We start from the raw sequence: 25,421 nt of genomic DNA, 5'->3' as shown, positions 1-25,421 counted from the left end.
TACAGAGATTTCTTAGTAGCCTTTGTGAGGTAGCTGTTCATTGACAGAGACATTTTAAGTGAAACTGTATATAGATAGAATGTTTTTATGTAATGAAAAGTAATAATGTATTAATAATGTTACTGATAATACCATTTAAAATAGTCCTCTTATTTTTCATTCAAACAGCTTTCATTGCACCAAGAYAGCAGTGGTTGTTCTTATTAAGATACCTCACAGCAAGTAGCTTAGCTGTTGCCCTGAATTTAAAAATCTAGGTTTATGAAGAATTGTACTTCTAAGGGGCTTACATGCTAAATTTGTCAAGAATTTTTTTTTTTTATTATTTTTAGTCCGTCTCCTTTCATTTGGACAGAGTGGGAAAACACTTCTGTGAACACCAGTATTTTTTGTACTATGACAATTTAAGTCAGCTCATTCAGATTTTTGTTTGTTTCTCACTGCTCCAAATATGAAGTTTGTGACAACTTAAGAAACTTCTGAGATAGAAAAGGCTGTTCCCACCATTGATGTAAAAAAAGATTCATTATCAGTTTATTACGAAACATTAGAGAAGGTGTCTCCTTCGGATTCCTTTGCTGATGATTATTTTATTTATCTCTGCAGGCCTCTCTGTCCCCTTTCTTCCCTTCCTCATGGATTTTTAAAAAACTTATCCTACCTAATTTCTGGATATAAAGGTTAGCAGAAATTCTAGTGTCTTTCCCAAAATTTTAGGGATTGAGTTACATGCTGAATTAAGATACCTAATGGCTCTATCTGATGCCATTAGGGAAATGAAAGTACCTGCTGGTAACTTCCAAACACAAATTTATTTAGCACAGAGTATCTCTGACCTCAGAATATCTGTAGTTTTCCTATCAAAATATTCCTGATTTCTTAGGATAACTAGTGATGTGTSTGGAATGCCATCCTAGCATGACTGTTCCCTGAGTTTCTGAGCTAGCCGATCTGTGTTGCATAGATATAACTTAAGACTTATTTTCAAAGATGACCTCAGTCTCATAAAAAGGCTAYAGATGAATTACAATTTTTTAAATGGTCTTAGGCTCTTGTATCATTCTTGAAATACTGATACTTGCTCAATTTTTAATCTTTCTTAGATTGATAGCATTAGGTAGAATTGAAGACAGTAGTTAAAAGGCAAAGATAYTAATGAAATTGGGCATTGAAACATAAAACTCTGTCTTCAAACTTGCTGTGGACTAAAACTGAGCTATCATTGGCGACTTAACTGAAGCATCTGAGGAAAATCCAGTCATAGCAGTCTTCCAGGACAGTTAATGGAGGAAAGGGGCACCTTTGGATTTTGGTTCAGCTCAACTAAGATCTAGATTTCTCCCCGAAGTTGCCTGTGTCTTTTCATTGACTGTGGAAGGAATCTGAGATGACTAGGCTCCTAACTTAGATGYCTCAGGAAAGTGTCTAAAATTTGTCATATTTAAGGATACTGGTTTAAAAATTAATGTTATTAGAAACATATATTTAGGCTGCTTATGTGCAAGATACAGCTTTCTGTTGATTAGTTAGAAGGAAAGTGTATGAAGCCCATTGATTCAAAAATTACAGTCGAAATGATGAGTATCACAAATTAAGTCTGGCAGCTCTTTGGATGTGAAATCTGAGTGTAAATCAGAAGAAACTTAAAGAAGTAGATTGTGTTTATTACCATGGCTTACATTTCTTACATCCTTATGAAGAGCAGCAAATTACAACAAACAAATCTTTAATTTTATCTTAGTTTCCATATTGCAAGTGCAAAATGCTTGCTTTAGGCACTACTGCACTAGAGATAATTGTAACATTTCTGTTCAGGCTGAAGGCATTTTATATTTAATGGTAAATAGACAGGATTTCTGCTTCACATATTGGTCAAGAGACTGCTTTTCTAATAGTACTGTCACTATATTAGTTTTTTTTTTTAAAAAAAAATACAGTTCTAGATAAGAAAGGCTAGTAATACATAGTATGTTTGAAATATACATAACCTGAATTTATTAAATATATTTTCCTATTCCACCTGCAAGGAAATTATCTTCAGATACCATTTAAAACAGCTATTTAATGATTTAGCAAATTATGCTAGGGGCATTTTTTAAAGCAGTATAATTACCCACTGAAGAAATTAAGGCAACCTGTACTTTTGGTATGTCTTATCTATCTGACCACAGGTGTTAGCTGGCAGAGACGTATTCTGGAGGATTTGGAAAAAAAACAGCTACATCGTTGTGAAGGTCGTCCTCAGGTTGCTGGGCTTAGCTAGGCCTAGTRTTAATATGACTGGATTCAGGGTAGCAGCAGCCAGTTGAATCATACATCATATGAATTCATACATCATATGAATATGATGGTATCCACCAGCCTTCATTAAGACTGTGCCAGCAGCTACCATTGAGCTMGGTTTAAGTCTGAAGCTGACAGGAATAGTTCTTGTAAAGATAAAGCTGGAATTAGTTTTAGGACTGAGGCTGGCTGAAGACACACAGTGAGGGCTCTAGAATTTGCCGTTGGGCTTGGTATAGGGTTTAGCAGTGGTAGCATCACGAGCCATTTGGCTAGAGTGAGATGTGGGACTGTTGTGGAGGACCAAATAAAATTAGGTTAGAAGTTAATATAGTTCAGACCAGCAGAAGCTGGTTTACGGAAAGGTCAGTTTTACCAGGAGACATCTAGCTATTGCTGAATTGTATTGTTTTCTGTATTGTTATTGTTACCGTATTGGTTTTACAGGAATCAGTAAGTTTGGGTTGGAATTAGGTTTAGGCAGATATTGATTGGCAAAGGAGAGTTATAGTTGAGTTAAGGATCAATTAAGCCAGCAGGGCCTGCCTGAATAAGTTTGAGGTTGGTATTTATCATGATTTTATAGCCAGGAAAGGAATGGAGATCAGAGTCAGGGAATAAAGTATAAATGAGATTTAATTTGAATTACAAGACAGATGTAATCTCTGTTCTCTCTAGTTCCCTGATAGTCCAAAGTAGCTGATCTGTGCAACATATCCTACCTCCTTCCTTGCCTCAGCTTCATGAAGTCCATTTCCAGTAAGGCAAGGAAACATCTAGGGTGCTCATTAGATGTGTTCATCTGGAGCAAGGAACCATCTTGGAGCAAATGATTCAGATGTAGGTGTGAGTCCAGAAAGGAAGGTAATTGTTTGTCTAGTTTGACATTCAGGCTAGGACTAAAGCAAGGAGTAAGATTCTGGACCACAAGGTCTGATGTTGAAGATGCTAATGTAGAGCAGAGTCTGCCAGGGTCACCCAAACTAGATTTAGAGCAGGTAATTGACAGAAAGGCAGATGTCGATAGTTGTATTTAAATGATTCCTAAAAATAAGTTCGTTAATATTAAAATGTTATCTATAAATGCTGCTGATTTCAAGGATGGATAAGTGCACTAAGCCAAGAACAAAGAGATCTGGTCACTTGTAAGAGGTAGCCAGAAGAAGCAGGTCACTGACAAAAAAAGCGAGACGCTCCTAAGGAGCTTATCTCCCCATCCATCTATATTACAGTGGAGTGGTGAACCAAGCTGCTTTTTCTTACATTGGATTCCAAACCGACAGTTAATAAATTTCTCTTAATATATGTGCACAGTAGGAAGAAAGAAAAGGCCTACTTGCATTGGCATAATTGGTGCTTCTAGATGTTCCACTCCCCCATGTCTCAGGATTTGATCTTGTCTGTCATCAGGCAGTGAGCAATGATATTATACRCAGCGATAGTACATTTTCAGCTTTTGCTACTGTAACTCTTCTTTTACTGATTTTAAATTCCTCTGTTTCTAGTATACTGAGGAAGAGAAACACTTACCTTTCTGACATCAGCAGACTGTTTTCAGGTCTGAATTCTGGGGACTGGGCTTTTCCTGTTACCATTAAGCTACCTGTCAAGAGCTTGTGCTGAGATGAGTCAGCTGCTTTTGATCTGAGTCAGGTACAGGTAGAATGTATATCGATTAAATCCAATTACACAGTAACTGACTAACTCTGTAGCAGTTCCAGCCAACAAACTCTGAGGCTATGCTCATTCAACTAAATTAAATTTCCCCAGGAACATCCTCATCTGCGCTAGAAGCTCTGTTCTTCAAAACAGGCTGGATGTAGTCTTTTGGGAATGTTCCCAAACTGTGCCTGTTTATTGCCCGGGAGAATGTTAGTTGTCACAGGACAACAGCATGTCCAGAACAGCTTTAGGAGTTCACAGTGCGGAGATCATATTCCAGTACCCAGGAGTGCTCTGGCAGCTGTTTTATTTACTGCCTTAGTGACTGAAAGACTAGAAGGCCATATGTCAGTCAGTCTCTCAGAGTTTTTTTAAGAGTTGCCATAAAATATACTGATTTTTACATCTTGTTAGAATCTTTTGATGATACAAGAAGCTTTTTTTTTTTTTTTTTCCAAACTTGAGTTTAGTGCAAATTATATAGGAAAAAWTCTTAAATCTTGTAACCTGCCTGAAAAAGCAGGTCAGAGGATGGATGTAAGTGCAAGCATGGAAGGCACGGAGAGAGCAGTTACTATATTGAAGCTTTTACAATAAACTTTAGTCCCTTCACATTGGGAATATTAGAGGTGTGACAGTAAATGTTACTTAGCTCCAGGTGCTCATTTCACTCTAACCCACCACAATGCATCCATATTTGTACCATATCGTACAAAAAGCACTGAAGAGCGGGCGTATTTACTGTACTGCCACTGTCACTTCTTCCACCAATAGAATATAACAATCATTTGTAGTGCCATAGGATTTTTATGAAGGCTGGGGCAGACGTGCAAGTCTGACTAATAGAACTTTTTAAAGTACTAGCCAATAAATTGTTTTTCTATACACTGCCAGTAGTTGAATGATGAAGGTAGCATTTGTACATTCTTCTGTTTTTGTCATAAACCCTCGAAAAAAACTCAGGTTCTAATTTTCATTGAAATAAATTCATTTATGCAAAGTGAATATTAACATTTAAAACCTTCATTTTTATTAATCTACATAAAAGCATTATCATTCATCTCCTCTTACATCTGGTTTTCTAGTCTATAAAATTGTAAAGAAATTGTACTCTGACTTCATTTGTATAAAACCAGTTGTGCCTGATGGCTTATAGAATAATAATTCCAGTGTGCTTAGAAAGTTCTTTTCAACAGAAGACATTTCAAGATCTTTTTAAAACACGTGACAATATTGAAATTCACTATAGTGGAGTCACTGAAGATTTTTTAAATTGATCTTATTGGAAAAAAAATTTAACTCTTTACTTCCTATAAATTGATAGGCTTTCTCTCTGTCTTACACATATGGACTTTCTACTTAATAATTCTCTAAATTCATAATTTAACTCGTATTTTTTATTTCTCAAGAATTCTATCCGTTATATTATATCCATCCATTTGGCTTTTGCAAACTTCTAATATCAAATTGCACATAAACAATATCTTAAAAACACATTTTAAAGTTAAATTACATTTTATAAGAATTGAATGACAATGTTCATTTACTTAATCTGAGGTGGCCTTGTCATCTTAGATGACTAAAAATATCCCACCTAGCCTCTGGGTGCTATTCCAGAAGGTCATAGGTTTTCTATAGGTTCTGTATCTTATYAGCCAGCCTTGTGCAGATGACTTAAACACTCTGCTATATCTCAGATGATACTAGACACCCGTGTTTAGGTGCCTGAATCACTCCCAAAGTGATATTAGGGTCTCCCCTAGAAAAGTTTTCCACCAAGGTAGTACTTACGACAGTGAAGTCATGTGCATTGGGTTTGTGATTGTTAAGCAGGATGTCAGCAACCAGGAGGACTGACATCAGTGTGTTATTTTGCTCAAATTTCCCACTCTGGACCTTGACCTTCTTCTGTCCTGTTTGTCTGGTGTTCCTGTTCTTCCTCGTTATTAGAGCAGGCACCCTTGGTACATATGCTGGAGCCCATAGAGGAGCTTTCAGAAGAGGAAAAAGGTAATGGTTGATTCAGATCAAAATGTAGTGGCATGTTTTTATTGAAAATAAAAGTGTAAATATTGTTTGATGTCTACCTTATTTTTCACTGTGTTTGAGTATGCTTATCTGATTTGGGTAAGAAAAGTCCTTATATATGTTAATTTACAGTTTGTTATTGGTGCTTGTAAATACTATGATTTCCCTATCCAAGTTAAATATTTTTATGGAAATATGAAAAAAAATTAAGCAAGCATATTATGAATGTGTAAAGGCCCTTCAGATAAGCAGAACAAAAATAATTGATGGAGAATACCCCCTTAGTAGGAAATTCTATGGTGTAATCTAGTGGTGGTGGTGCTTTTGCCGTGTATGCTCACTTCTTTTTCAAACTCAGCATAAGAGGGTAAAGAGTTCTGGTAGGGGAAGGAAGTTTATGGTGAAGTGGGGCTCAAAGCTGTCCAATTGTCTACTTCAGTAGATGCATCAAAGGTACTTTTACAAGTAATCTAAGTTGTGACTACCTCGAAGCAGCCGTAACTTTAGCCAGAGTTGTGCAATTCTGAATGGAATTCTGTAACCCAGCGTTTGCAGCTGTTCCTCTGCTTCATCTGTGGAAAACTTGGACAAGGCCGTATTTACAGTGACAGAACAAAAAGTRTTGGTTAATGTCGAATGATATTCTTCTCTTCGAAGCAACTAAAAGCTAATATTTTAGATAAAACGCCAAAAATCTGAATACCATAATGAGCTATGTAGAGATATATGTAGAAATAAAAATCCTTCTCAAACCTTATAGCCAGCGAGTTTAAATATTGAAGAAATAATGATGCTGCTGTTTTGAAAACAAAAGTGTCATTTGAAGACATCTGTATTTACAGGAGAAATTTTCCCAGGGAAAATCCGGTGACTATACAATCTGAAATAAGGACTGTTCACATTTTTGTCGTTCTTTCTGATATTTCTCTTGCTTGCTATGTTCTTTCTTGATGGATTGTCTTTGATTCTTATGCTATGCCTAAGGGCATGCCCTGCAGTACAACAGAAAGAAAGAATGCAGTCTGAAAAGATAGACCAAGATGTTTTTGTTTTCAGTGACAGCCATTTGTAAGGGAGAGTGTGAAAATTCTTGATTTGGCAGAATATTTCATAAGCTTATGTAGAAACTGAGACAGTGGACCAAACTCAAGGTCTCCAAAGATGAAAAATCTATTTTTTTTTTTAAAGAGAAATTAGTAAGAAAACAGTTCTGTACATAGGACTGTCCTGCAAAGAGGATTTGGCTTAAGTTAATTAGCAGGAATTAATATTATCATTAATTAGGATAATGCTGAGTAGCCTTGTTATCCATATAAGTATGTAGTAATTATGAACTGAACAGTGATTTTAGATGGATCTGTTTTATTGCAAGGCTTAATGTATGAAAGGAACAGGATTTTCAGAAAGCTCTTTGGAGCTTTCCGTGAAAAACAAGATGTCTCAGATTGGGCTCTTTGGGAGGATTTCATACTGCCTAATGCACCTCTGTGATTGGGGATAGCTTCATAGATTATACCTCTGCTGCTCCATACCTTCCAGTAGTCTGCCTCTTCCAGGACTCATCGCTCCAGCTAAGTCACTTTTAATCCCGCCTCTGTCACGAAATGAGTTGCCCACACAGTTTCCAAAGCCAGATAAAGTTTCAGGCAAATACTATCTTCATCAAGTCCATATCTCTTAACACCATAGCTGGACTCTTTCAGTTTTCATTTCCTACAGTTCTTTCCAGGATCCCGCAAGAGCCACATCTTGAAAACAATGTAGATGTCCTTTATGTATTTCAAACCTTTTCTGGGTCATCTTTTTTCTTTTCAGTAAATTAAATGGCACTGCTTTTAAAGTAATCATTGTTTAAAAACGGGGAAAATGGCACATTTGTTTTGAAAGAAAACATTTGAAAGTCACAATATAGAATTATTCCTTCAGTTGTTTCTTTATCTGTGGGGTGGCAAACAACTCTGCTACTCTGTAGGGCATGTTTGAAAGAGATAAGCTCCTGACCTTTATGTTGGGGGGAAAGGTGGGAGCGTGGTTTATAGTATGCATGCTGGGATATTGCATGTCTCTCTATGTATGATTTAAAGCCTTTGCTGACCACTACAGAACAGAAGCGGTTACCATGGTCCCAGAGGTTCTGGGTTCAGTTGGTATAAGACGTATCCAGTAATGTTGCCATCTTGCCAGAGACTCTTTCCAGGCAGGTTCCAAGTGACAGTGTTTTGCTTCCTTACTCCTCTGTATGACTGTACATTATTTAGGCCTTACTTAGAGGTGAATCTTTAATTTAGGTGTAAGGATCTGTCTAGATGATTATTTCTTGTGTAAGAGGTCATGTCCTTATTGAAACTTAAAAAAAAAATAAATAAAAAATAAAAGTGAAAGAGATAGAAACTTCCTCCTCTGCTTTTAAGTATGCATGGACCTGCATAGACGAAAACATGACCCTGAACTTTGTATTTGGAAGAGTTTTAAAGATAAGTAGTATCAGTCATGTATATTCTGTGAAATTATCTGCCTCCAAGTAAGGATTTGTCCTACTAACATTTTTGAAAATATTATATAACTTTCTGAAGACTTGATCTCAATAGGCATTTTCATTAGAGAACATTGTATTGAGGCAATTTGGGGAACAAGTCTGTTGTATTCATGTTTAATTTCTACTAGAATTTAGCTTTGATTTGAAATACTACTTTTAGAGAATTTTATTATCGAAGATAGTCTTTCTTTATCAGAAGTTCCAAAGTACAGTTCTAAAAGTAGATCTTTGTTGTTAAATATTCAGGTGTATATCTTTACAATGATTCTGTAACAAGAAAAAGTCACTTATGATGGTGAGTACTAGGTGCTGAATTAGAGATTCTAAGTAAGCTGACTTTTCTAAACTGACCCCAGATTTTAAAAAGAATACAACTCTGGATAGACAAAAAGTACACACATATGTCTATGGTGTTTCTAAGAATTGCATGTTTCAATGCAGTCTCACGTACTGTGGATTTTTCAAATGTATTTTAAAAGTAATCTTCCATTCTTGTTTCAGAAATTGAGAAAGGTGATCATAAGACAGGTAGAAGTAACCAGCATTTAATAAATGCTTTGAAGACTGATCCATCTTTAACTAAAGAGTTGCGAGTTGTTTTAGAGCAAGCCCTGGAGGAGAAGCTGGAATCCTTGGGAATTAAAGCAGTAAGTTTATTTTGAATTATTCAGAAGAGGGGAATTTTTGCCTCGCTTTGTTGCTGTTCTCTTTCATTTCTGTACTGCACTCCTCAAGCTAGAAAATCCAGATTTAAGTTTCCAGCCACTACAAATCAGTGGAATTCTAACCTGAGAGGTTTTCCATCAAATTACTGCAGTGGAGGATATGGCTTAACCTAGGAGCAGTGTTATCAGCTTGTGTGATTTTGTCATGAGCTTTCTAATTGAATTYTTGTGGTTACTGTAAGAGCGTATTTGTTTGTAGAATACAAATCCCACCTATATTAACCCCTTTGCTTACCACACAATTTGTTTCTTTAGGGTGTTCGTGGTATCCCAAATGATCGCTTAAATAGAATTTTACATGCAATTGAATCTGCTAGAGAACACAAACAGAAGCAAGAGCCTGACATTCAACGAATTCGAGAGCATCTTGAACGCCAAGTCAGCTTTAGGATTGAAGAGAAATCATCATCTTGTAATAGATTTGTTTCCTGTCCTCATCTTCCTTCAGAAGGTTAAAAAAAATAATTAATTTTTAGTTCTCAGGGTTTTTTAAACCCTTTGTAAGTCTGTGATGTAGCTATCACACTTAACAAATTTTTAGATATATTTCTGGGTAGCTGCTTTCGTATTTTTTCACATAAATATTCTTTATAGTTCTGACCAACCAAACTATTTTCTTTAAAGATTTCTTGATGTTTTGTTTAACTGCAGAATGTTGGCTCTTATAATTGGCAAGATCCACAGTTGCTTTGAACTACTATGATGAAAAAATTACCTTTTTTCCTTCTTTTTTTTAACACTATAATCTGCAGCAGTGACATCTTTCATTTTAGAAAGAAATCAGATTCTAATATAAAAGATACCAATCATTTTTTCTAATACTGAGGCAGATAACTTCTCTTGTAGATAAACAAAAGTTCAGTCAATTGAGAATTTCTTCATCTGCAATACCACAAAAAACAGTAAAACGGTCTTCAACAGCTGTCCGCCCAGGTGGACAAAGAACAACCATTCCTGAGAATACATCTACACCAAAGTAAGAGATACTATTTCTCCTAGTATTCCTGCAACAGGTAACATCTTATGGATTTGTTTTTCTTCTCTTGCCTTATCATGAAAAAGGGAACTGATGTGAATATTTCCTGCTAATATAAGAATTGAGCAAAAAATTCACACTACTTCTTTATAAACTTGCTGCTTATGTAGTTGACTACCAATCTCTTGTCTTACTGTTTTTAGATCCAGGAAGCTTTTTGGAGATGGAGTTTCCAGAAAGACATCTAGTATCACGTATGTTTTGTTCCTTTATGGTCTAGAAGAAATCATTTTTGGTGATTGGATATTGATATGCTTGCAACATTAAAAAAAATAGTTTAAATTATAAACACTTTCTGTATATTTCATATTTTGTTTTAAAATACTATTCCATGTGAGTCTATTATAATCCCTGAAAGATAACACATACTCATTTCAACAGATACATTCTTGTGAACCAGACAGGGACAAAATCAGGTAGTATCGCTACTTATAGTCTCTCCCACATGCTTTGTCTGAGTCAATTAAAAGTGTTTGAAGACTTTGACCTATTTTTCACAGGATAATTGTCTTACTATAACTAGAATTAACACAATATTCCAGAGTCCAGTCACATCAGATATACTACTTTGTAATTTTTGGCACTATGTTTTTTTTTCCCCCCTTTTTCTGGATACCATTCAAGATACAATTTCAAAATTGTCAGGACAGAAATAGCTTGAGTCCGATTGTTACATCTAATGACCTACTCAGCAGTTATGGTAACTTAGGAAACCACATTGAAAAATTCCTAAATTATTTTATCTAACAGAATATCAGAATAGACTTTTTGTAGTGGAAAGTTCTTGGTCCTGAACTTTGCTCTCCCTGCTGAACCATGAAAGCATATCTTTGTTTGCCTGGCAAAACTTGCTATATAGCTGGGGTGTTGGTATTGTAAAGACAGTTGCCTTGACAGAGATAATCATGCCTGTATAAGAAACCATTTTGTGTAACTATTTCAGTTTACTTAGTAATGTGACTTCTTTTAAATAGTTTTACGTATACTGAGAGCTTATGGAAGTTGCTGTTTTTTCAAATAAGAAAAATGCACATGTTACTGGAAAGGAAACTACAATGAAGCTTAAGTATGTGTGTATCAGTGCAGTCACTGAAACCTGGTAAGTTCTCAGGTTTTATGTGTTTTGGCTTAGAACTCCACCATTCAGTTCAGAGGAAGAAGTGGATGGTGATGATATTAAGCAGGCTTACATATCACCAGAATTACTGCAAAAACAGTCAAAAATGTCAAGCAACAATGTCAGTGCTTTTCGGATGGCTTCTAGCAAAAGTGATATGGATGCGACGGAAGAAAGTGAAATAGAGGAAACTGAAACACCTGCCAAAACTTCAAAAGGTTTTTCTTCACTGCTTTCGTAGAACAAAAATATATCATAACAGCTATGCATGATTTTGAATTTCTTGATACTATTTCTGTCTTCGAACACATACTGAAGCCAGACTGTCAAGTTTTGAGTGCATGTGCCTTACTTKACACTTACGCTTTTGAGTGTATCTGTGCACTTACTTTGTTCTTTCGCTAACGTATTTATATTTTGTAGTCATTAGAGATAGCAGTTAGGGTTAGACCAATATCATGCTGTTTTATATAAATGCAGAAAAAGAGATAATCTCTGCCTCAGAGAGACTTCAATCTAAAGCAGTTTTTCTCAGCATTTTACTTATTTTGTGAAAGATTTGTGTTTCAGATTATATATTCAAAATGAATTTTGGAAGTGATATGTAGGCACCTAAATATCTACTCCTATTTTCATAATTGCTGTTGCCCTGAAGTACCTTCAACCAGGCCAGATCATCTGCTCCAAGAAGTTAATAATCTAAAACTCCAGACCTGCAGCTACCTAAAAACAAAGCTGCTTGAAACATGTAAAAAGATTATGGGGGAAAAAAAAAGTTGTTCTGTAAGGTAGATGGAAAACCCAAACAAAACAAAAAGCTGCAGTTACRTATGTTCTTTACTTTAAGAACATATGTGTTTGTAATGTTTAAATTAGAATTCTTGTCTCACTTGTGGATAACTGCCAAACGTTAAAGGAAATACTTTTTTAAATAAATGGAAAACTTTCATCTTTTTGATTTTTATTACGTTTTTATTTTGTGTATTTTAGACATAATTGGCAAAAATATTTTTTTTCCCTTTTTTTTTTTTTTTTTTTTTTTTTTTTTTTTTTTTTTTTTCATAGTCAACCCTGCTAAGGAGTAGGAAGCTGGTCTCTAGGACTTCTGTCAGCCTTAAACAGAAATGTTTCCTGAATTCCAGTTAAAGAATTCAATTTTTAACTGACCGATCCAATCCTAGTACATGAATAGTGCCATAGGCAGCCACAAGATGACAGTGAGATCACTGAGCATCATGTGACTAGCAGAATTTGTTGTAGGGAAGTATTTAACTTTGTAAAGTTTATTTTACCTGCTGAATTTGCAGGCTGATGAAGGAAAAATACATTTAAACCGAGCATATTTTGTATCCAAGTGATTAAAAGAAATACACATAGAATTTAACATCATTTTAATTACAGATTTGAATTGAGTTATTGGTTTAAAAGCATAATATTTTCTGTAGTCTGAGAGAAAAACATAGATATATATTTTTAATTGTTTCTCTCAAGTGATTGTTGTCGCAGAAAGATACCTTTTCATGACTTACTTGTGAATGAAGACTGTCAATATAATTTTTTATAAACTTTCAGGAACAGTTATTCAAAAAATGCCTGAACAAGTTGGAAAGAGTCTTTCTAACCATGGAAATAAGAATAAACCAGCTGGAGGGATTAATGTTGCACAGGCATCTGTTAAGAAAGAAGAGGTGCAAGAACTGAAGGTATTGCTTATCATAGTCATTTCATTAAGTAATTAAACTGGATATATTTCTGTTATATTTTATTTCATGCTGAGACCCTTTTGAAGAACTGTCTTTTCAAAGAAAGTTTTAAAATTATAGCTAAATAGTCTTTTGGGGTACATCTGCACTGTTATATATAAGTCTTAGGAATGTGCTGTGACGTGATTTTTTTCATCCACACTGTTGGTTAGCTTATACCATGACTGTTTGGACCACTACAACTAATCAGAAGTTTGGGCACAGTTTCTATCCTTTTGCCTCTTATTTTAGCAGTATAGATATAGTCCTTCTTTATTTGCTTTTCCTAGAATTTTGTTTCTGATGGCAAAAAAAGGAATTTGCTTATCCATATTTCAGAGTGTTTTTGTTTCTAGACCTTTATCTGATATGGAGCTTTTATATGCATTTTCAAAAGGAGACAAATTCTGTTTCTGGGTATGGTCTTTGTTCAGCTTCATCTATTTACAAATCATATACTATCCCCAAATTACAGCCAATCTAGCCGTGACGGCTGTGCATTGAGTTTGGCATGTGTTCACAGTCAGAATACTAACAGAGCATATTCTTTACTTCTTCTCAGGCTTTCCTAAGGTCCACATTATCCCCTTACTTTAGAGTTTTATAATTGGTGAGCCACTTCGATGGACATTGATATTTACCTGAACAACTTTTTAGATCAAAAGTTACTCCAGACCAGAAATCAGCAGCAGATAGTGCTCATTTACATCAGTTTTAGTATTTGTTGTTGAAGTAGACAGTCAAACAATAGTTCTGCAACTCATGAAAATCTTTTTTTTTAAATAAATAAATAATAATTACTGAAAATCATGTTATCCAAAGTAAAACTGATACCTTAGCGGTTCCTGACTAACAATTGAATCTGAAATTGAGATGATCAGAGTCTGAAATTTTATGTGAAGAATCCCTCCTCCCATAAATAGTGACAGCTCTATAACAATTTCCATAAAGGGGTGATAATCCTAATCAACTTGAACTGTAGTGGTATGGTAATAATTTTTAGCCTTTGTGTTTTTATTTACCACTGGCAGCACCTACCTTCTCCATTAACTATGTGGGAGCTGCAGATCATACCAGAGACAAAACCATCAAATCAGACTTGACTATTACAGTGCAATTTTGTGTCCAAATGCTACTTTCAAACATTCTGCAATTTCAGATGATACAAAATCACAGATGATCACAGTGTAAAAAGATACATATGTTAGAGTAAATTTAGAAACATTTTAGAGAATATGTTATTTTAGCTTGATCATAGCCTTATTACCTGAGTTCACACATACCAGTTGTTTTATGGGTTATGGTCTTAGGAGTAAATCTTTGAGTTAATAAAACTGCCTAGCAGTTTTGAGTAAAGCTGTGTGTTTGCACTTATCCAAAATGCATGAAGAGTTCTGTTCAAAGTTGACACTTTTTCTGTATTTTGAACATCAAAAATCATTTGGGATTGTGTGACTAGTTGAAGAAACTCTTACTCTAGCATTTCCGAATATATATGACTATGTTTCTCTCATGACCACACCCTTCAAATGTATATAATTTAAAGTAATGAAATGTTGAATCCTGGTATGTTAATAATACAGCACGCTGAGCAAATCTGTCACTTTTTGAAAAACAGTTAGCAACAGTTACAAATGTTAAAAATTGAATTATGTGGTAGCACACAGCATTAGTCTATTCACTTCCGTCAGGACCCACTACCTGTTCATATTTTTGGAATCTTCTCTGGTATGTATATAACTTACATCATTGTTTTCTAATAGCATTTAAATCTCTCCTCTAATAGCATTTAAATCTCCTGCAAGATAAGCACATTCTACGTTTTATTGTAATATTCAGAAACTTCAGGAAATAAGGTATTAACTTTGTCAGAAAACATCTCTCTCTCTCAGCAGTTAGGTCCTCTAATAACGGCTAGATTCCATTGAACTACAAATGGGAAATGCTGTAGCTCTTTCCCCCCCCCGCCCCCCTGAAAAGCTGAGTGAAGACTCTGGGTTCTCAGGCAGATGAGTTAAGAATGGCCATGGACTCACAGCCTTCAGGTTCATCTGTTTCACTTGGCTCTCACATTGTGAAGTCRTTTTGCAATCTGCTGCTTAATTTAAAAAATCATGCTTGTACATGCTGACAGTGAGTCTTAGGAGGAAAATATATTTTAACTTGAGCATCAGGGTTTTTTAAAATTTTATATTTTAATTTTCCTTTTGAATAAATTAATTTTAGATTCAAAAAGCCCTTATTGCAATGTTAAATTTATGCAGTGCAAACAAAGAAAACTTACATAGCAAATCAAACTGCCACCTTGCATGATAATGTACAGTATCTTTATTTTCATGTACGTAATATTTAAAGTCTAATATTTAAAAGATTTTCAATCTTACTGGAAAAACTAATTTCCCAACAAAGAAGACTCCTATTTAGTTAGACGTGTTATACCACAAAACACAGGTTTCTGCCAGTTATGGAAATGATTCTTTTTTTTTTTTTTAATTAGTTTTGTAAGTGTAGCAGTGAGTGAATATAATTTATGTATTTGAAATATGTGGAGGTTAAAACTACGGTCACAGCCCTCATAAAGGCCATGCACCACTTTTCTGCACTTTTCTTCAGCAGTTTCACATTGTTGGGTTTATTTAAGAACCTGATCTCAGAAGAATTTGGAGAGACAGAGGAAAAATGCCTTTTTTTTTTTTCTTCTGTTAGTTCACAGAAGTTGATGAAGATGACTGGGATATATCATCTGTAGAAGATGACCTTTTATTGATGAAAGTGGATAGAGGTCAGAAGGCACTGACAGTTCAAAAAACTGAGTCAAATGCTGCATCAGTGGTACATGCTTGGGGTCTTCCGAAGACAAGTGTACCAAAAGAGGAAGGTAACGTAATCAGTTTTACAATACAAGTCTTAAGCATCTGACACCCATAGAGGAGAACTTGTGTAGTGTTTAACACATTTTAAAATACTATACATTAAATTACAAGAAAAGAACGAGAAGAAAAGCTGCATGTTTGTACATTTTATATATACGTGTATGTATGTATGTGTGTATATAAAAATTATATTTACATGTATACACGTGTGTGTGTGTGTAAAAACACACACACATACGTATGTAAATACACAATACACCAAAACACTCTAGATTTGAGGTTTTAAAACATACAGTACTATTAGGCTTCAACTATCCTCTTAAAAATTAATCAACTAGGAAATTTTTTTTCATCCTTTCCAAATTTGTGTGTGTGTTGGGGGGGGGGGGTACGAAAATTACCTTGGCTTGAAAATAATAATCAGCTCTTAGATTTGTTGAAGATGATGTCTAGTGACCTGTGGGGCTGAGATAAATATCTGAATCACTGGTAAGGAAATAGCCTCAAATTTATATAGTGAAGGACTCTATATTATTACTCTGTATTATTTTCCAGCCCTAACATTTCAAGATAATAAGGTTAAAACTGTGTTTATTATATTTATAGAAAAGATAATTAAGGTCATTTTTAAAAGGAAAGTAATATCGACACTGATTGCTTGTATTGTGCATTATATTCTGTGACAGAAACTTCCTTCATACTACCAACATTTGTAGTTTCCCCACTGGTTGAAATTCTGGACTTCCTGAAGTCCACAGGTGTTTGTTCACATAGTGCATGATTTTATGTCATAGATCAATATAAAGAAAAATAACTCCAAAATACTACTAATCATTTTTAATAATTTCTTTTGTTATTTTAACAGGCCTACATGAACCTGATAATACAAGCACATTAAAAAGCAGCTTAGTCACTGTAACAGATTGGAGTGATTCTTCAGATATATAACTGTTACATTTCTAACGAGGCACTACTTTGGGATTCTGTTGAGGTTGGAAATTTAGTTGAAGACATCAAAATTGTTTAATATTCATTTGTCATATTGTTTATATAGTAGCCAGGAATACTGTTTATAGAGCCCTTCTTGTCTTTCAACCCTAAATTGGAAACAAGAGTTGCCATCATTCTGTGGAAATTCAGAGTTAATTCTTAGTCCTGGCAAAGTCAATGGCAAAAAATCTCTGATTTCACTGGGGTGAAGAGTTTGCCTCTAATGTTTACTAATGTTTACTCTAGAGTTTACAAGACTGAAACAGGTCTTGTAAGAAAGCTTGTTAACCAATGAACAGAATTTACTGCAGAGTATTACTTTATAAGATTTTCAAATGTATATTTTCTTGTATTTTATCATAAGCTTTATATAAAATTGTGAACATTTTTTAARAAGTATTTCCATGTATTAAAAGTGTTACGTTTCTAACATGGTTTACAATAAACATCAAATTCAGGAATTTGCCTTGGTTATAAAATTAATTATTATTAAGTACCTTCAATTTTGGAGAGTTAGTCTTTTTTTTTTCTCTTAGAACAGAGTCTTACGCAAGTTAACATAAAATTACAGAAACTGGAAAGAAATAAGAACATCAAGCTGAGGTAAGAAAAGTAGTGACCAGTCACTGAGCTAGTACTTTCATACTTTTATTTTGCCCATGCTGGCTGCCTTCTCATAAAAGGCACAATGGTGTTTTAACTTAGATGAAATACAAAAACAAAGAGTTTGAATGGTTTTGTATTTCTGATGTATTTTAGATGGTATCATGCAAAGCATTATTCTTTTATCATACTGTGCCATAAATAAATAATGCTAATCATTCTTCATATTTATACCTTTTTCCCAATAATTCCCAATTTAACGACACTCCAGGGGTTCATCTCTTCCAATGTCAAGATAGAACGTGATTTTGTGCCTAATTTTAGGGTCTCAGTCTAGAAAGTATTTTGTAGTTACTCATAATCTCTGTTCTTGTTTTTTGAATCATTGTACAAATATTTTATTCAAAAAACATCACATTTCTGTAGCCAGGCAAATAAAAAGTACCAGCTGAATTTCTRAACTGTTGTAACTAATTAAACACTATCTAAAAAGTGCTGTTAAGCATTGCATGCTTTCATTTGGTCAACCTTTCAGGATTGAAAGGTTCAACTCGCAGAGCAGGCCAGCTGGTATTGCCAAGGGTTTTTCCCTTCTGTTGCTTAACCCAGACGCTTGGGGCTGTCCTGTGCTGCTCTGGGCTCCCCAGATCCCATGCTGCTTTCTACTTTCCCCAGCTTCTTCCTCCTCTTCTTCCTAGGGCACTGAATTGACTAACTTAGGCTTCCTCGCACTCGTGGCAGTATGATAAGACCTTAAGAGCCTGTTGATTCCTCTCGGCTGTCATTGCCTGGCTCTGGAGTTAGACTCTGAAAATCAAATTGTAACGTCGCTGCTTCTAAGTTTTAAGACATTTTACATATGACTCTGCACAAATAACAGCAGTTTTGTCCAGTACTGGACATTTCAGAATCAGTTGCAAGGATGCTCTACAGTAAATACATGTCTGGTGCCATTCTGACAAGCAATTGACATACCACATCTGTAAATACCTTATTTATTTTTTTTCTAGAAAGCAACATAAGCACATGATTTGCAGGTATAAACTTTACAATACCAATGTCAATCTTAAAATACTGTATTACAAAATTTACATCAATAGGTAAAAAGCCGCAAGTTAATATTTAAAAATTCATCATCTTAATGGTAATTACATTGGGTTTGGGGGGAGGGAAAAAAATCACTCTGTGAATGAAACATAAAAATTGATTTTTATAACTAGGTTTCGATATTGGAACAGTACAATTAAACATAAGCATTCTTGTCAAAGTGCTTTGGTGGGGTTTTGTCTGGAACAGTGTTGTGGACCTTTGTACGAGAAGACATCACAGATGTGGCTCCATTATATGCGTACCCCATCCTGAAGAGAAACGAGAACCACCCATTTACACAAATAGGTAACAGCTCTGTAGCTAAGCATCATCATATAAAACTAAAGGAAATTCATAGGCATTAAAGCTGGAGGAAGGGGGCACCTTTCTTTGCTGGGCAATCTCCTATTTTGATGTTTCAGTTTCCTCTCCACCATGTTTCTTTGCAATTCACTGCCRTATCAACACGCAGCCCTTGTTCACAGCCAAGTAAATTAGGGCCCAGTCAGATGAAATGTTTAGGCTGTGGCAGATCCTGGATTAATAGTTACTCACCCTAGTTGTGCCTCTTCCTCATTACCCCTCTTCCTCTGCTGGCGGTCCCACTGCCACCACCACCAGCCCTCAGCTCTGTCAGATCATCATCTGATGATCTAGGGTTAATCAAACTTGTCCCTTAATAGTGTTTTGCCTTCCGCTCACCATTTCTAAGGTGACCTGACCACTTTTCCTACATCATGGAGTGGATTATTTTTACAGCTGTAATAAATGTATTAAGTATATATAATACAAATATTTGTACTGAGTCAATAGCTTTTCTTAATTACATTAATGACAGAAAGAGAATTATTCTGAAATCCCACTGTTTTGTTTAATCCATGCAATCCTTTTCTGCACCTCATTGCAAAGTGTTTTGGAAAAGTTCTCAAACTGCATACATAGAGCAGGCAGAAATGTGCTAGTACTGATTTCTTTCAGTAAATACAGCTTGTGTATTACCTTGGAGTATTACTGTTTTCAGCTATTGAGAAGCAGAATATACTGCCACCAATTATGCAGAGTGAAGCTCCAGCCCAGCCAATGAACAAAGCTGCTCCTAATTCATACCTACAAGTTAATAAATGTGTTTAGTAAAAGTAGAATGAATTTAACTTTTTTTCAGAATAAAACAACTGAATTACATTTTTCCTAAATAACTTTCAGTACTTAATATATATATTATTCACAGTAAAAAAAAAAAAAAAAAAAAAAAAAAAAAACAGTAGTTCTGGCACATTCTTTTTATTATTTTGATTTTACTCCGGAGGCAAATTTTGTCCCTTTGGTACAGTTCTGAAATGCTTACATCCTTCCGAAGCTAGCAGGAGTGCCTTTCTTTACAGATCTCTTCCCAGATCCGTTGACTGAGCGGTTACGGGATTCTTTGGCCTTTGTACCGTGCACAGCTTGAGCCCCAGAATCACTACAGATCTGTTCCCCAGTGCTTCCCTCCCTCCCGAGGTAGACCGCGGCTTTCAGTGAGCTCTGCTCTAAGGCTGTTTTGGCCGGTGATGAGAGCTGCTGCCTGCAACTCTCCTTATTTCTCCCTTTTGGTTTGCAGGACTTCTATCCACAATCCAGCCTATTTCAAGCATTATTTTTGAATGTGTGTGTTTAAAAATATAAGTATTTATATATATGTGTGTGTGTGTGTGTATGTACATGCATATATGCACATACATGTGTATATACATCAATAAATACATGCATATATACACATATACAYGCACGCAGAGAGATGTGTGTGCATGCGCACATGCATGCACCTATTAGTTTCTGCCTCCAGTGCTGTAGCTGGACTGAGGCTGGCAGACACGGCCTTGCTCCGAGCCCAGGGACACGGCTACAGATCACCAGCAACGGTCCCCTCTGCCGCCGGGACCCAGACCCTCCASCAGCCACTGTTTCTTTGCAGCTGGAAAATTCTCGGTTTGACTCAGTGATTACAATGCTGGGAACTGTAGCTCAGCTGCCTGTCACCCTGGAGATAGTCTGCACACAGTCCGCTGTTCGACTTCAAAATCTGCCAAACGCACGAAGATTCGTTTCTAATCCCCCATCTTCATATTTCTAACTGTGTGCTTTAGTTTTCATTAGACTAAACAACTTTCTATCTATTCAAGGACTGGGCTTTATCTGATTAAAGAGCAGATGCCTACATGAGCGCTCATCACCCCGGATGCCGTTACAGGCAACACCCAGGAATAAACACCTGCTCGCAAAGCTCACTTCCAAAATACTTGTGTTTAATCACCCCCTCCAAGTGCCTCCTCACCAGCTGTAAAGGCAGAGCAAGGTGATTCGCTCTGRTGTACAACTGCGTGAGGCAAATCCGAGCCTGGGGACCCCTCTGTCCTGACAGGTCCGGCCAGAGCACGCRTGCGGCACACGTGTCGGCACAGACCACCGCGCTTCTGGAGGACGGGGCTGGATGAAGACTCAGCGAGGCTGCAGCTCTAAACAACTTGGCTGCCAGACCATTTGCCAAGAGTACAGGTAACACAAGCTCATTTTCACATTCCACCTAACAGCTTTTAAAATACRCTTTGCCAGCGGCTAACGTGAGAGATGTAAGAAGACCAGTTGCCACCTCCCCTTCCATTGTACAGAAAATAAATCAAGACTAAACTGGGATAGAAAGGGGTTGCCTGACTATTGCCTATGAGTTAGGAAGCAGAAGACAAGGCATCTGGTCTTTGTTCCTGGGGTTGTTTGCACATTTTAACCAACTTTTGATATGATAATATGCATAAGCAGATTGCATATCTAGACCCTTTTTAGGAAACTGCCACCTTGCTAAGTTAATGCGTTGCAGAGCTAGCCAAATTGGCCTTTCCTCAACATCTTTGCACAGATAAAGACTCCTTTGACTTATACCAATGCTTATACGGAAATCTTCTAATGTTCAATTGCTTATCAGCCTGTGTATGGCTCCCTGGATTTTATCCAATCCAGTTTTTCAGTATTTAAGATGCCAACCCTAAGCTTCCATCCAAAATCCACTACGTACCACATTCAAAAACATTACATATTTTGGTGGCTCCTGGAAAAAAAATTGAGATAGTATTATTTTTTAGAAGAAACTTCCRTATTTGTTGTTTTCCCTTCCTCCCCCCTTTTTTTAATCATGAAAACCTTTCCAGGAAGCAGCTTTCAGTTCTTACAATTTTGTTTTTTTGTAAGAACTCGGTAACAACACGTTCTGYGGCTGCATATCCCCCGGTTGCACTCCGTGAAATCCACCTGATTAAAGGTCGCTCAGAAGCTGAGGGCAGTTCAGAGGGGAACAAGCCACTGTGGAAGAGGTAAAGGTGGTGACTTCTGCAGACCAGAATTCAACAGTGGGGAACTGAAAGCCACCATCCACTGACTGAGTAGGCTAACAGCAGATTTTTTTACTGTAATCCAGAGAGGCTTCAGTGAAACAAAGCAAGTCTAAGACCAATATATAGAAGAAAAATAGCCTAGCTGTTACGTGCATTGAGAGTGCGAAGCAAACTTTCAAGCAAACTAGTTGAAGCTTCATTAGCCGACTGGATCAACTCCAGAACATATAGAAAGGACCTGACTTCTCAATGAATCAACACAACTACCCCACGAAAATACATATTTTGAATGCCTAATTCTTATGATTCTTGGAAAATGAAAAATAGATTCAAACTATGTGACAGTGGGACAATGCAAAGAAGTAGGCTAATATTCTTTGCTTTTCCTTCCCACTTAGGCCCCTCAGCCCAAAATGAAACCTGAGCACTGCATTAAAAAAGCAAAATAAAAGCACAGGGATAAGTGTCAGAATTGATAAAACAGTTGAAAAAGAAGGCCTGTGTGAGCTGTGCATGATCAATTCACAGAAAAGAAGGCTGAAGAGAAACAACGCTCTATAAACTGCTTGGAGAGTTTATCCAACTATTTGGATAAACTATCTCCAGTCATCAACACGAATAATCATGATTGTAGCAGGGGAAATAAGAAGGATAAAGATTAGTTTTTGTTAAAAGTAGCAAAGCAACAAAATAACTGTCTAACAGAAGTTCTGGGGACAGCTCTAGCAAAACAGGAAAACAGAGAGAAGCACAGATTTTCCTTCTATTAGAGGTGTCTCAAGAAAAATGAAACTCGGCTGCAAGTGCCCAAGCGTCCACATGGCCAAGCCACTCTTTGAAGCTGTTTTAAAATGGTAACACAAGCTATTCCATCAGAACATAAAATTCAGCCTAAGATTTCTTTTTAAGTCAGGTTGTTTTTAGGGTGTCCTGGAGATGCCTGTCATTCCTCAGCTGAAGATATAAATTCATACCAGAAGTCTCCTGGACAACAGCTCTGGGCAGCTTTGATTCCTCCTGCACCCAGCCGTRTTTGGGGTGCCTCTTCTAAATGCAGAAGAACAGAGTGAAATTCTGACAGCTGAAGCCAGGCTAACCATTTCGTGTCCCTCCTTGTCAGCTAGCGCTGTCTTAGGCCCCTTTTTGACACCACCAGAAGAACTTCAGGAGAGCAAAGTGCAGCAGAGGGCGAAAGGCTGAATCCCACAGCAGCACCCCCTCTCAGTTAATGGCCAATGCCAGATTTCCATGATACACCACAAAAGCACTACTCAAAGTTTCTGCATTGCATATCAAAATATAGTTTGCAGAAAGCACAAAATCAGTTCTCCAGCTTATTTTATGCTGGTTCAGAGAGAAAGCGGTGAAATGCCACCACTATCTTAATCTGACACAAGAGCATCGCGTCAGCTACCTCACGCACAATTCAAATTACAACTTTGGGCTTTCCGCTCTGCCTTTATTTTTGTCATCGCCACCATGTGCGCTTCCCGTTGTGCTAGGTCCATTCTTYGTGAAGAAGGCCTCTTCTGCAGCGGATGTTTTACTACCTTTATTTTAATATTTTAAACTGGATTTCTCATCTGCTCACAGGCAAACTCTGCTGCGAGCTCTGCCTGCTCTCTCACAGCAGAGCAGGAATGCCGTACAGCAAAGGGGATTCTGGCAATAACCGAGGCATTTCTCACGACGAACAGCGAGCCTGATGAATAATTAACTTCGGCTATATAGCCAGTCTCCATTTTCTTCACAGTAGCACACATCCCTGTTTCTTTTGGTGGCCTTTGGATCCTGTTTTCCTTGTGTGAAACAAGCGGAAACTCTAGCAGACTAATGAAAGAAACTAATATTAACTTGTTTTCAAGAAAAGAGAAGTAGTGTCAGTCCTGTGACAGACTTAGACCCAGTTAATGCTATTTATTCAGCCAAACTATTTTGCTTTTACCAAGAAGAAAGGAAAGGGCTCAGGGTTCCCTTCTGAGAGCTTCGGGCTCAGGGTTCCCTTCTGAGAGCTTCGGGCTCAGGGAAATTTTCACCCAATGCCTGATGATACATCTTGGAAACACCACAAAAAAATCTTTGAAATTCTTGTCTTTAAAGGCAAATTTACACTACAAAAGAAACCAACACAAGAAAATCTAAGACGCTATAACTTACGGCCAACATTTTCAAACTTGGTGGCTAAGATGTGAATCAAAAATCCACACGCTGGTTTCTGAATGGCTGGTGTCTTGGGCTCACATAGCCCAGTATTTTAAAGGGACTCTTAAGGGATGCTCATAATTTCTGATATGACTCCTGCAATTCTGTAAACACACACTCCCTAAAATATAATCACATGTATAGTCAAAGCAACATAAACGTTTATTTTAGTGACAGTATGATCATGGATTATGATAAAGTTTACTATTCAAATTTTAGCATCTGGATTTGAAAATCTGTCAGGGAAAAAAAAAGCAAAACTTGCAGAAAACTCTCCTCCAGAGCACTTCAGATTTGTGCAATGCTCAACAGCTTTATGAAAACCATCTCCTCTCCAAAGCTTATAAGGAAACAATTTTTTGACTTCCACTAAATTACCTGACTAATGAGTGTCTTCTGATATCCCTTCTTCTGCATCTCTGACATAAAGATAAACTTAACCAAGATAAGCAGAGTTGCTCTATGGCAAGTGTTGCAGAATCCCATCAAGTCATGATAAGCCTGGGCACAAAGATTACAAACCAAGCACTGTACAGAGATATATCCGTTCATTACATTTCAGCTCATGGTTACTACAGCTGGATAATATGATTAAACAAAACTGCAGCCCACTTTTCAGTTTTGCCCAACAGTAGGAGGATCTACTTTCTGTATAAATGGCTTCTGGTGTGCAGTAGGCAACTTGAGGTCTATTTCTTTGGAAGATTCGTGGGTAGCAGAAAAGTACTTACTTTTGTGCAACAAAAGTAGGATCAAAGAACTCAGATGTAATCTTGTTTGCATACAGGGAACAACTGGTCATAGAGCACAGCCCTGAAAAAGAAGACACACTCTTCAGTGGGATAGGTAGAAGAGCTTTGGGCTTGACCTTGAAGCCACTGAAATCATGCCACAGTATCATGCATGGATTTCTGAGGAAAGGAATCAATAGACTTAAAAAAAAATAAAGTCATATTTACCAGAAAGTATGAAAATCAGTCCGGCTAAGCAAGCTATTCTTGCTTTAGTCTGATCGGAGCCTCCAACTTTGGTACACTTCATCCCAACTAGTCCAAACACAGCACCAAAGAAGCCCAGGCAGACAGCAGAGATCATCAGCCCTCTGCAGGCTTGGATGTAACCTGCAATCACAAGGTGTAGTGCAAAGTTAGAGCAGGGACCATGCTGGAT

At 36.7% G+C, this 25,421-nt stretch overlaps 2 protein-coding genes across 3 annotated transcripts in view; one reads left to right on the top strand and one right to left on the bottom strand.

Annotated features, from left to right (window-relative positions):
- The window catches only part of DZIP1 (DAZ interacting zinc finger protein 1), a 37,506-nt gene extending 20,053 nt beyond the window's left edge, over positions 1-17,453 (top strand). The window contains exons 11-19 of one of the 2 annotated variants that reach the window (XM_085305961.1): positions 5,896-5,955; positions 9,011-9,156; positions 9,490-9,685; positions 10,081-10,210; positions 10,414-10,464; positions 11,403-11,605; positions 12,960-13,090; positions 15,836-16,007; positions 16,868-17,453. In XM_085305961.1, the coding sequence (XP_085162087.1) occupies positions 5,896-5,955; positions 9,011-9,156; positions 9,490-9,685; positions 10,081-10,210; positions 10,414-10,464; positions 11,403-11,605; positions 12,960-13,090; positions 15,836-16,007; positions 16,868-16,950 (1,172 nt within the window). In that variant the 3' untranslated portion in view covers positions 16,951-17,453. The remainder of the gene's footprint in view (positions 1-5,895; positions 5,956-9,010; positions 9,157-9,489; positions 9,686-10,080; positions 10,211-10,413; positions 10,465-11,402; positions 11,606-12,959; positions 13,091-15,835; positions 16,008-16,867) is intronic. The other variant, XM_085305962.1, reaches the window with a different exon arrangement.
- Positions 17,454-18,813: 1,360 nt separating this feature from the next.
- The window catches only part of CLDN10 (claudin 10), a 14,398-nt gene continuing 7,790 nt past the window's right edge, over positions 18,814-25,421 (bottom strand). The window contains exons 2-5 of the mRNA XM_085305964.1: positions 25,211-25,372; positions 24,983-25,064; positions 19,684-19,791; positions 18,814-18,953 (exon numbers count right to left, since the gene is read on the bottom strand). Of these exons, the coding sequence (XP_085162090.1) occupies positions 18,839-18,953; positions 19,684-19,791; positions 24,983-25,064; positions 25,211-25,372 (467 nt within the window). The 3' untranslated portion in view covers positions 18,814-18,838. The remainder of the gene's footprint in view (positions 18,954-19,683; positions 19,792-24,982; positions 25,065-25,210; positions 25,373-25,421) is intronic.

This window comes from Rhea americana, unplaced genomic scaffold (assembly GCF_003343005.1).
Source record: "Rhea americana isolate MKP2758 unplaced genomic scaffold, rheAme1 scaffold_23, whole genome shotgun sequence".
Classification (NCBI taxonomy): Eukaryota; Metazoa; Chordata; class Aves; order Rheiformes; family Rheidae; genus Rhea; species Rhea americana.
This window is presented reverse-complemented; position numbering and strand designations above follow the sequence as displayed.